The 12,986-nt window shown below is 39.8% G+C and overlaps 1 protein-coding gene across 1 annotated transcript in view; it reads right to left on the bottom strand.

Moving 5' to 3' along the window:
• Positions 1-12,986, bottom strand: part of LOC117771822 (netrin receptor UNC5D-like) — a 180,229-nt gene that overhangs the window by 19,368 nt on the left and 147,875 nt on the right. The window contains exons 6-10 of the mRNA XM_034602605.1: positions 12,486-12,653; positions 7,461-7,625; positions 7,116-7,148; positions 4,286-4,471; positions 1,299-1,448 (exon numbers count right to left, since the gene is read on the bottom strand). Of these exons, the coding sequence (XP_034458496.1) occupies positions 1,299-1,448; positions 4,286-4,471; positions 7,116-7,148; positions 7,461-7,625; positions 12,486-12,653 (702 nt within the window). The remainder of the gene's footprint in view (positions 1-1,298; positions 1,449-4,285; positions 4,472-7,115; positions 7,149-7,460; positions 7,626-12,485; positions 12,654-12,986) is intronic.

Raw genomic sequence — 12,986 nt, 5'->3', positions numbered from 1 at the left:
TGGCTCAACTGTAAACTCATTAACAGAAAGAAGAGATGTGAAAAATACAGGTTGAAAATACAAAACTAAGCATTTTCTTAATGCACTTACCACTATGGCAGTACCATAGACTGTATATACAGTAATATATATATATATGGGTGACACAACAGCTCCCCAAAAGTGAAGCTAAAGCCTCTCTCTCGCCACTTGAGTGCTGGATGCAGCTATAAACCCTGCCTTCTCCATGTTAGTGGATGGGACATGGAACAAACTAAAAGGTCAAAATACACATTCAATATATTGTCCTCAAATATGGTTCCTGCTCTTATCACACTGATGCATGGTTTTAATTAGTTATTTGATGCTATGAAAGCAGGGTTATATGTCTCGAAGAAAATAAGTCTTGATTTGTAAAGCTTGTGTATCAGTGAGACCTTGATACCACAGCTCCATCCAGCAGTCTTACCCATCATATTTTAGCTTCATTTCTGGATAGTGGGAGGAGGTGGAAGTGTGTCATTCATTTTTGTTTACAGTCTATGTGCAATACAAATAAAATGCTGTTTCTCTCTTTAAAATGTTCCTACATGGACCATCAACTGGTCTTTTACGGAGCCTGGGAAGGGACATACAGATACAAAAAAAGTTGACTTAATGACACTGTCCACACAGTCCACGTTCATGTCGCAAAACTTTTGCGAGATCTTGATGTTTTTCCTTTTGCAACCATGACTTTCTTTTTCACTATGTCCCCTCCCAGACACCGTAGTGTTTTAACATGATATCAAGGCTACTTTTTACAGAACTGCCATTTTCCAACGAGTTGGCAGGAAACACTAGAAAGTCTGCCAGAGCATTTTTAACCAATTCATTAGGCTGACAGCGTCTTACTGTGCTGTCAGCAACAGTCTACAAAAATGGAAGGTCACTATCTCAAAGTAAGAAGTCTTCTTTTTGTCTGTCTCTGAATTAAATGATCCATTGTTTCCAAAATGACCATAAATGGACGAGTTGTAAATCTGCCACTGTTGTTGCTGCAAAGTGAACATGGCACAGTAAAGAGCTTGACAGATGAAGCAACAGTAACCAAGCGGGATGTGGCTTAACAAATGGTCAATTTGTGATGCCCTCCAAGGTCATGACTGTTATTTTCCTTTGTATGAGCGCTTTCTTAGAGACTGCCTCGGGAGGAAAACAGGTTAAATCCAAAAGGCTTATCCCTCTGACTGCAACTGCAGAGCTGTACACATCTCTGTAAGTCCATAAGTAGCTGACGACCACAGAGACAGGCTTTCATAACAGTTTTATTTTCTGACCTTTGACCTTGAGATCTGGTAACGGGTCGAGGAGCGAGCGCTCGGCCATCAGCTCCTTGTCAATGGAGTCCTGGAAACACATGGGGCTGGTGTAGGTGCGCGACACTGTCAGGTCAGGTTGCAGGGAAGAATTAATCAGCAGGGGGTTTGCTGGAAAACACACAGAGGAAGAGCATATTGTCAATTAGACGTCTTTAAGAAACAATTACATTTCTGGATCGTGACAATTTAAACTAAACTGTCACTAATGACAGCAATTAAAAATTGAAAGCGTATTTCATGACAATTAGTCTTTATCCACCTGCTTTAATTGCCTCACCATGGAAACAAGGATGGCATACCTTACTGTACCAATGTCACATTTAAAACTAAGTGACAGAATGGCTAATGAGAATGGCTGGAGTGATATTCTTCAACTTCATGTCACACTGGCTTCAAAAGGTCAATGAATTTCAGCATGTATTTATGATACATATGATATGAATATTTACGGTTTTCTTCACATCCACATATCCAGCTTCAGGGGTATGCGTGTTGCTGTAGCTATAGCCGGGAGGTTTAGCACTTTTAGTCCCTCTATCAAGGAGAACAGGGACAAAGATTAAAGCTTCCTCTACCTCCTGCTGTGTTATCAAAATGAACTTTATTATGCCCTGCTGAGAGCTGTTGCTGTGGCGACCCGTGACGCCAGCCTTGTCACAAATATGCCTCAATCTGTTGAGCAAACCCCACCACGCTTCCAAGCTGTGATGTTACGGTGTCTGGAGAAAAAGAAGGGACCGCGACTGCTCCATTTGGGTGGAAAAGAAATGAAAACAGTAATAAATTCAATTTTTTCATTGTGGCATCATGAATCATTAATTGAATGTTGTATGTATTGTGGGATAAAACCCAATCCGCAAAGTGACACACTGCCCTGAGGAGGTTCTATTTCCCGTTTTGCTTTACAACACTAGTAAAGACGGTCCCAGTAATAACAGATGAGTTAAATTGTGAATTTGTTTATAATGGAAACAGTGTTTGTTACCATATATCTTTTCAGTGCATGTTTATTGCTTTTGAGCAAACTGATGTTTGCAATAGAGCGATAAATACACACTGTGCTTCCCAGATGAAGCCTTATACTGTATGTTATTGGACAGTTAGCACAATACAACAAGCACAGACAGCATCTCCAGAAGGCAAACAAATTGAAAAATTTAAACCAGTCAGTGTGGCCCCTAAAGCATTTTAATAATTGATGCAGCTATATCACTATACGAAGAAACGTATGTTTAATTCATATATATACATAAATACATACAAGTACAAATCTGCATGTTCTGGAGTTTAAAGGCTACACCGTGATATTAATAATAGTTGCAATAAAAGTGCAATAAAAGCAGAACCACATCTTGTATATTGTGGCGTCCTGCTCCATCCATGCTCCTATATGTGCAGGTGGCAACAGGCTCGAGTATGTGACTGTGTTTTTGTATAAAAGAATCTGAATGTAGGTTGTGAACTAAAATCAAATTATACTCGACATCCTTGTACGCCACCTGCCACAATGTCATAATGGCATCCCACCTTCTACCATGTAAATGTGCTTTGACTATTGAATATCAAGCATCAATCTAATGAAACAGCATGATTGCACTTTCAGTCCTAAAGCAATTTCAAAAGATTTAAATAATCAACATAAACTCAGACAGTTGATCCTCATGTTGTGAAATCCTGTTGCTGCCTGTTTTAATGCTATCAAACTGTATTGTATTGTTGCTGCAGCTGCTGTGTTTTAATGTTATGGTTTATAATGAGCTTATAGCTAACTCTGGTACTGCTAAGGACCTGTGCAGTAAAATAAACTCTCATCAGTTTTGATACAATGTTCACATCATACAAGTTAATAAATATATCAATCATTTCAGTGAACATGCTTGTTATTTTCTGTATTCTTATGGAAAATCACAATCATTTTTATTGGTAACAGGATGTTTTTGTGTTTGTGCCTATTGGGTCTTTTTTTATACGCCAAATGAACCCATTTGTGCAGAGGTGAGTGTGGTGCAGCAGCTGAGGCTGTATTCATGCAAATTAGGTGGTGCAATTTTGGCCCTCGTTTCCAATTGCTCTTTAACAAACCTCTTGTTGCAAAGTCAAGTGCAGAACATTTCATATAAACGGCTCTAGATGGTGAAGGTGCAAAAACAGACATCCTCAGAAATCTGTACAATTTCACCTTAGATTTCAAATATTGACTTGACAAATCCTACATATGTTTCAAAACATATGTAAGTGGGACGATGCAAGAGTCTGTGTTGAATCACAGGTGATATTACAGAAATACCCGTGGTTGTCACAGCTATCACATAGCTGCAGAAACGATAATTGCATTTCAAGTCCACTTTCTAATTTATTGGGTGTGCGGAGTGTAATTATGGACGCGTTAAACAGCATGCATTTCATAATCAATTAATTAAATCATCCAAAATGACAGCAGACTCCAGCAAATTAACGTCACAACTTGCTTTTCTACACGCCACACTGGTACACTAATCTGCATACTCTCAATAAAAACAGGAAAATGGAAGATGTCCTCCCTCAGGATGTGTCCTCCATCGGATTATTGGGAGCTGGCATTATAAATGATTGGCGTCTGATTTTGGAATCAAAGCTTCCATAATTGTCATTTTATTATAGGACAAAACTTTTGTTTCTGAAGGATTGGATGCAGTCCTCATCTGAACTCTGTTTTTTCAACTATTTTGTGCAATAAACTTATATTTATAGAGTTTCGAGAGCAATTTATACTTCACACTTAGTGTTGCTTTTAATGTCATTTTCTTTTGTCCCTTCTCTTATGTTACGATCCAGTTCGGAAATAGTAGTTTGTGTAGTATACAGTATAGTTTTGGATTTGGTATAGTTTTGGATATAGTATGGGAAGCCTATGTTCAGAGTGAGATGTGACATTTTCTGATTTGTATGACAAGTCGTGAGCTCACCTTGGCGAGAGGTCTTAAAGCTGAAGGACTGAAAGCCCCCGGTGAGGGCGGATGAGTCGATGACGTCCACACCGTACTCGCTCTGGCTTCTTCGATAAAGCGTGACAGCGACGATCAGCAGCACCACCGTCACCACGCCCGCTGCCAGGCCCGAATACAAGGCCACATCACTGCTGTTCTCCACACCTAGGAGAGTCAAAAGTGAGTGAGAGAGAAGCACATTTTCACTGACTTTTTGTCTCTAGCTTTCCAGCTCTGCTTAATAAGGAGGCATTTCCTGCCCAAAATAAAATCGGTGTCGCTGCGGAAACACAGCTGAGGTAAAGTCGTGAGAGTCTTTTATAGGAGGGGAGTCTGTTTTAAAGTTTTGTATCTTTGTTTCAAACTTTTGTTTAGGGCCTTTTTATTTTCTGTTCCATATCTGGCCTGCCTCCTGATACACAGCTTCATTGTTCCATCCTCCAGTGTTAAAGCAACTAATGAGGAACCTCGGAAGGAAGGCGATATAATCAACCCAGCACCTGACTGTCATTTCAAACACACTGCTTGGCGCTGGTGTTGGAGGCGCTCTGTGTTCCACTGGGATAATGTGACAAAACCAATTCATTAAATTAGCTCATTGGCGATGATTATGCACTATCTGGTCCCGCCAGTGCTGCCGCGTCCGACTCCACACAGAAAAAGAATGAGTGGGAAATAAAGAGGCTGCTAGCTTGTTCTTGAAAGATAATGAGATCTGTGCTGAAACAGGACATGCTGAGAAATCCTCTAAGTAACCTGAAGATCAAATTAGGAGAAATTGCCATAATATGCAAAGCGGCATTAACAGCTACAGTAGAGGGTTAATTGAGGAAGTTTTGGCTGCCTGGCTGGATTCTTTTTGCCCATTTCTGACAAACCAAAAAACACAACTGTGTTAAAGGACAAGTAAGGAGAAACATGCGCCTGTGGCTTGTAGGTAGAAAAATGATTTTTCACTGCACAAACTATGCAGCAGTAATCAACACATAAATGGCCCATTAGCCTACACAGCAATTATGCAAAAGAGATGAATATATAGTGGTAAACCACAGGCTGCTTGGCTTGAAATGCTGTACTGGATATATGACATATAAGGATATTAATAGAAATGTGATGTGCACTGGCACAGAAGTAAAACCGAGGTAATGATGGTGAAGATTATCATAACAAAACGTGTTATTTTTCTTAAGTTAATCTTAAAGAAAAGTGGTTTTTGAGCAGTAAACAAAATTATATGATTGTTTTATGATGAGATACAGTGATGCTTCAATATTGCATTCATTATCAAATTAAACCTAGTGTTTCAAAACCTTGCAGGACCAATGCTAACCCCTAGAGTCAACCATACATATATATATATATATATGAAATAGTAAATCAAAGGTGGGTGGCCCCCTACCACCAGCGACCACTGGAGAGCTGGCCTCATGTTCAAATCGATGCTGAAATTAAACCCCTAAACCTCCACAGCCACTGATCCTCCATATCAGCAGATATCTCGCACACACACACACACACACACACACACACACACACACACACACACACACACACACACACACACACACACACACACACACACACACACACACACACACACACACACACACACCACAAATGAAATTGGATGCTTTTAATAGAAATTCATGTTTTTTATTATCCTGCTAAAATACATTCCAGCAATTAACTGAAATATTACCTGTATTTTCCACTCATTATTCATGCATGATGAATGTTACCTGGGGGACATCTACAACTACAGCTTGTCTATTTTAAGTCCGGGCAAATTCACAATGAGTCACGTAGAGAGTCATTTTTCCAGGACAACACCTGTCACAGCGATTTGTTCCTCTAACACCACAGCTACTTGCTAAGCATTATAATCATTATAATTAAAAAGTATTGTTTATTCTAAGGGTAACATTATTAGGATGATTTCAGGGATGAGCTGCCAGTTCACTGAGGCTGCTGTCACACTTAGTGTGCCAGGTTTAGCGTGTCAGGCCTATAAATGAAAATATTGAACTGGCTCTACCCTCATCAGACATGGACTTTATGTTAAGCCCTGTTAACACCTGTCTTGATAGATCTGATCACTGGTAGACCGGCCTAAGTATGTGTGTTCACACCTGGCAATAAAGTGCGTCCTTAAAGGGATAGTTCATCCAAAACTGAAAATTCACACATTATCTACTCACCCTATGGCGATGGGGGGGTGGGTGAAGTGTTTGAGTCCACAAAACACTTCTGGAGTCTCAGGGGTAAACTTTGTTAGAGCAGAATCCAATGCAATTGAAATCAATGGTGGGTCCTTCTTCAGACGTAATAAAACAACAGAAAAAGCATAACATGCCTCCATATTGCTCCTGTGGTGTCATCCATGTGTCCGTAAGCCCCAACATTTATATTCAACTCCAAACGAGGTCATATACAGCACGTTTTAACCCTGAATGTCCTCTGATGTCTTCCAACGAGGTGCATTTAGCTCTGGTGGACTTTTAGACTTAAAACACGGTTGAAATGTTTTTCCTGTTGTTTTATTATGTCTGAAGATAGGTCACTAATCAGCTACACTGAAACTCCAAAAGTGTTTTGTGGACTCAAACACTTCAGCCCCCCCCCCCCCCCCCTAAAGTTACTAGTTACTAAAGTGACAAACCTATAATATCCTAATAACATCTATGCTAATGCAGGAGAATCATTTTGACCAATGCGTGATGTCACATAAGAATTCTTCCAGGCTGTGCCGCCGATGGTAAAGTTGTTAAAACGACAGAAGATAAGAAATGGAAGCTGAAGAGAAACTCACCTTGTGGCTTTGCATCATGTAGCAACTTCCCATCTGCAAAGACAGAAATATCAAAACTTAACAGTTTCTCCATGACCATTTTCAATACTACATGCATTTGCTTATCAAATTATGTCTATATTCATGTCTGTACGTACTGTGTGTTATGTGTTTGGAGGGGAATGAAGATGAATGAGGCTGCTGGTAATGAGTGTGATCATAATGGCCATCATGATCTAGCCCACACTGGCAGAAATTATGAACAGTAAATCTATTCATAGTCATGCACAAGGGGACTGACATTAATGATCCTAAACAACGTTTTTCTAATTGTTAACTGTGGAGCGAGGTGGTGATGTTACCCACTCTGTGTGCAGAGGCCTCCAGTGCAGTTGTCTGTCGCCAGCGCTACCCCGTCACACAGCCGCCCTCCGTGTTTGGGCTCCGGGGCCGTACACTCTCTGCTGCGCTGCCTTTCACAGCTTGAACTACACATTGACCACTCACTCCACTCTCCCCAGCTGCCATCGACTGAGGGATCAGACAAAAAACAAACGTTTATGAATGGAATTAATTTTTTTGCTTTTCTTCTCAAATTACTTTAGAATGTATGTCTCATTTACACACACACACACACACACACACACACACACACACACACACACACACACACACACACACACACACACACACACACACACACACACACACAGCAGTTAGGGGATGAAGTCCTTGACACACTTACTGGAGGAGAGCTCTGGACTAAGCGTGACGAAACACATTCAAACAAAAGAATAAAGTTGCAGAAAAATAAACAATATTTCCCTAATGACAAAAACGTCACTTTTATAAAAAATATGGAAAATATCAAACATAAGATGATTCATCCAATAGGTATGTGAAACTGTGGAGAACACTGTGAAGGTAAGCTCTGCACTATTAGATTTACAAAAAAAATTCCTTCCTCTGGTAGCCAAAATATTGTGCCGCCCTGCTGACTTAGCGACATAAAGAACAGCCTGCTTCTGCCATACTCCATCAAGTCTCCTTTCCACCTCCTAATGCTCTCAAAGTTCCCTTCTTCCTGCTAATCTCAACGCAAATGCACTCTGTTTATTTTCTAACTCAGATGCAGAAAAAGAATCCTTCAGAAAAGGGCTGTTGGCGAAGAGGAGATAATGTTTGCACGGGTGCACTGCCTTCCCCTGATTACTTTTTTTTCTAAAGCCCGATGAGCATTCTTCTTTGTACGGGTGTGGTGGTTGAAATCATAAATTTGGTCTCATGTCGAAAAATAAAACACTTGGGCAGAGCAGATTACACAGCTGCTCTGATAACTGGAACTGCTGCTCGGCTTTTCCTCTCCAAACCTGTTTGTTTCTCTCTCTGTTGTTTTCACCCTTCTCTCCATTTCCAATACATTTTCTCTTGATTGGCTGTTTTTTATAGTCTACTGAATTAGGCATCAGATACAAATCACTATCACAGTGGAATCATGTGATTCATAATGGTAAAATGGTATTGGATCAAAGGAGACTACAGTAAACTATACACTCTAAAGAAAACTGGTTCTTCACAAGTGCTCTGAAGCACTTTGAGTGCTCTGGGGAACCTTTTCTCGCTAAAGAACCTTTTTTTTTTTGCTGTTTATTGTTCTTTGGGGAACTGAATTCAAGAGAAGAGTTCTACAAAACACGTGTAACTCCACTTTTGGTGCTTTGAAGAACCTTTTCATGTTAAATCACTATTTTGGAGAGAAGAAGAATGTAACGTTGCCATTTTGTCTGTTTCCCGCCCTCTGGTCTGGAGCTGGAGATCTACAGTCACGGTACATTCAGTCAACAGATTTTAAAGTTAAAGTTAAAGTTATGTGGGAGAACAGCAAATGCATATTGTATTGTATTGTATTGAACCCAATTAGGTTCTTTAAAGAACTTGTTGAAAAATGGTCTTTCAAATAGCAGGAATAATTCAACATTCACAATAAATAAGACAGGAAAACCACATTTCTAAGATCTGTAGTCTCAAGTTTCAACATTAAAATACCATCTGAATCAGCTTCTCCAAAGAGGAGAAATATTTTTCTTATGGCAAAAAGTGCATATATTTGAGAGGTGTGTGTGTGTGTATGTGTCAGTCATAGGCCATATATGGGGACACATGCCTAACTAACCAGTTAAATGGGGGTGAGTTGTTCAATTTGGGACAAAATTCAGTTAAGTTGTCATGGTTAGATATAGGTAATGGTAAGTCTACAGGAAATTAATGCAAGTCTATTTAATGTCTCCAAACGTGTGCTAAACACGTGTTTGGAAATAATGTTGCCTTTGATGTCTGTAAATTAAAATATGTATTAAGGTTATTTCTTTATACAACAAGAAGAGCACCTTAAATATTAAAGCTAAGACCTTTGAACTGAACAGAGAATTGCCCTAACCCTAACCCCTAGATACAGTAGATGGCGGTAATGCCAATTGATGTTTGTCGATGAACTGAAGGAAATAGTGAAACACAACATTTGCAAATCACATTTCTGTAGGGAGACAAGGACACTTAAAAACTGAAGATGAGTGACAAATCTCCAGTACCATACGGACTGAGAAGTTCTGTGGAATGTTTGAACAGGGCGGCACTCCTAGCAAAACAGGAAGACATCCAGACATTTCTCTCTGGACAAGTGGAGGAAATGCTTGAATTCAGCAATGATGACTCTGCAGACCCCATAGAAGTGGCCTTTCGCTTTGAGGAGCAGTGGGGTATGTCAGCATGTAATTTTGATTTTGATATCAACAGGTAGAAGTGTCTAACTTTAAATATGCAGTAAACTACCCAATAAAAATGTACATTCATTTATTACTTTTGACAATTGGTTACTGAATAGTTTATATATCTTTTAGTTCATATATTTACTTCATTCTTCATATACAGCAGTCGGCAGTTTGGGATGATTATTGTTAAGTTGTTACTTTATATCTGTATAACTCACGAATATACATCATCGTTTCTCAGTCGGTCGATGTGGTTGTCTTAGTTAAGTGGTTTAAATGAGATAATAATATCTATCTATGTATCGCTCATGTCCACAGTTTTTAAATTTTATTTATTGATTTGTCTAATTTAACAAAAGTATTGATTGAACTATTTCTTATTTGATTTAATATATTTTAAAATTTTGTTTACAGAGAAAAAACATTTTCGGGAGATGTGTAACAAGAGTCCAAGTGCTCCAGAGGAAACACCGATACCTGTGCCCCACCATCCCTCTACACCGCCGGCGCTCCCCACTCAATCATCTACAGGCAAGAAGAACAAGAAGCCACCTGCCTACCCAATACAAATATACATTAATTTATTACTTTGGACAATTGGTTACTGAATAGTTTATATATCTTTTAGTTCATATATTTACTTCATTCTTCATATACAGTAGTCAGCAGTTTGGGATGATTATTGTTAAGTTGTTACTTTATATCTGTATAACTCACGAATATACATCATCTTTTCTCAGTCGGTCGATGTGGTTGTCTTAGTTAAGTTGTTTAAATGAGATAATAATATCTATCTTTGTATCACTAATGTCCAGTTTTAAATTTTTGATTTAATGTATTTTAAATTTTTGTTTGCAGAGAAAAAACATTTTTGGGAGATGTGTAACAAGAGTCCAAGTGCTCCAGAGGAAACACTGATACCTGTGCCCCACCATCCCTCTACACCGCCGGCGCTCCCCACTCAATCATCTACAGGCAAGAAGAACAAGAAGCCACCTGCCTCCTTCAAACCAAAACTGAGGAAAAGAAAACCCGCAGCAAAGAAAGTAAGATGTGCCAGTGAAACGAAGAAACTACCTTGGTCATCTGTAGGGCCAACAAAAAGAGGATACAAACCGAAAGAAGGGTATGTTTTCGATCCACAAGTGCAGCCTCTGAGAAGAACCAGGCAGGGATCTCAGACTGAAAAGACTCGTAAAGACACTGGGAACTTGTTTGGTGGCAGACCGAGGGCCACGGACAGCAGAGCCGACTTGGAGCAAATGGACACAGATAGCAAGCGTTTCTCATGTACGTCTTATCAGTCGTGCTTGTGCACTAAGTGCCCTTGCGGTCAACATGGACATAATATCAATGTCCGGACATACTGTTTTGGCAACAACTTTCAATCTCAAACTGCCCAGTTTTTGAGAAAAGGCACTGAACCTTTTTTGGTGTCTGAGCAGGTATCAGGCAGCAGCGGCTCTGCTGGCAGTCCTTGTAGCTGCCTTAGCTCTCAGGACTCGCATATGAAAAGTATCATGTCACATTCAGTGACAAATAGTTCAGCATCTCCTCAGGACTGAAGGGGAGCAGCATGTCTGCCAATCCCACAGAAAAATATTTCAACAAGCAGATTTTGGTCACACCTAGGGCTGTAACGATACGGGGACATTAGAGAACATGTTGGACTCGACTTCACATGAAATTACGCAAACAAAAATTACCAAAGAATAGGAAAGAGGTGTGTGTGTGTGGCTAGTATCAATCAATCAAATCTTATTTGTATATCCCATATTCACAAATCACAATTTGTCTCATAGGGCTTTAACAAGGTGTGACATCCTCTTCCCTTAACCATACACAAGAGTAAGGGAAAACTAAAAAAAAAAAAAAGAACAGAGGAAACGGGGGGAAAAGAATGTAGAAACCTCAGAGAGAGCCACATGTGAGGGATCCCTCTCCCAGGACGGACAGAAGTGCAATAGATGCCACGTGTAATGGAGATAGTATCTTCATTGCTCTGAAGATTCTAACCACTTCTGTGTTGGTTCAGATTACAGTAGTACTATAGGTTTGCTCACCGGGTGCTCCGGTTCACCTAAATAAAATATCTTAAGGATATTCAAAAGTATTACTTCTGATTTCATTTCTGCTGTTTCAGTTTCACTCTTGGATGTTTGCTGGTAGTCTGGTAGGCTTCATAATGTTCTGGACTTTACACATTGACAGCAAAATATGAGAGATCTTCTTTTTTGATGAAACTAAATTTTAATTTGTGACACATAGCTTTTGTTCAGTTTAGGGGTATTGTACATATATACACACATTTGTGTGTGTGTGTGTGTGTGTGTGTGTGTGTGTGTGTGTGTGTGTGTCCCCCTCAGTAATTGCATTTCAGAAATTTCTCCTTTGTCCCCCCTAACAGTCAGATGAAATATTTGCCCCTGACATGTACATAGGTATTTCCTGAATGCACTTGAGGTAAATTTGACTTGCCACTGTCACTTGCTTTTCAGATTATAAACACAAGTATTAACAGGAAGCTGTGAGGTTGGAGGACATTTTTGGATTCTCCATATTACCGCAACAAAGTTGTGCAGATGCACAAACAACAGCATGAAGAGTACGTCCTTGTTCTTACCTGGACACAGTGTGTTACAGGTGCTTTTCTGCACCGACATGCCCTCGCAAAAGGCTCCCCCGTTGAGCGGAGCTGGGTTAGTGCAAGTGCGGGAACGTTTTTGCACACCACGACCACAGCGAACATTACATGGGGACCAGTCTGTCCATGATGACCACCCTCCGTTCACTGTGTGTGCCCGAGAATGAAGGGAAAGAGATAAATATATAGTAATAGTGCACTACATTTTGTGGATAACAGCGTATTTCCTGTTATTACAAACAGCATCAGGGTGTCTGCGTCACAAGATTTGCATCAGAGGTGAAAAAAAAAACATATACTTCTTCCTCTGATTTGTTGCCTGTAATATTGTGGGATGATGAACTACTCAGCTCATCTGCTGTCACAGGAAAGAAAGAAATACTAGTATTCCACCCACTATTGTACATCTGTCTGGAGCTAAAAGGAAGAGTAAGCCTGTCAGATACTTCATTACCATTATGGAAATTAATGATTGATGGG

The sequence above is a fragment of the Hippoglossus hippoglossus genome, chromosome 12 (assembly GCF_009819705.1).
Source record: "Hippoglossus hippoglossus isolate fHipHip1 chromosome 12, fHipHip1.pri, whole genome shotgun sequence".
Lineage (NCBI taxonomy): Eukaryota > Metazoa > Chordata > Actinopteri > Pleuronectiformes > Pleuronectidae > Hippoglossus > Hippoglossus hippoglossus.
The sequence above is the reverse complement of the archived record's forward strand: the minus strand, read 5'-3'. Positions and strand labels throughout refer to the sequence as shown.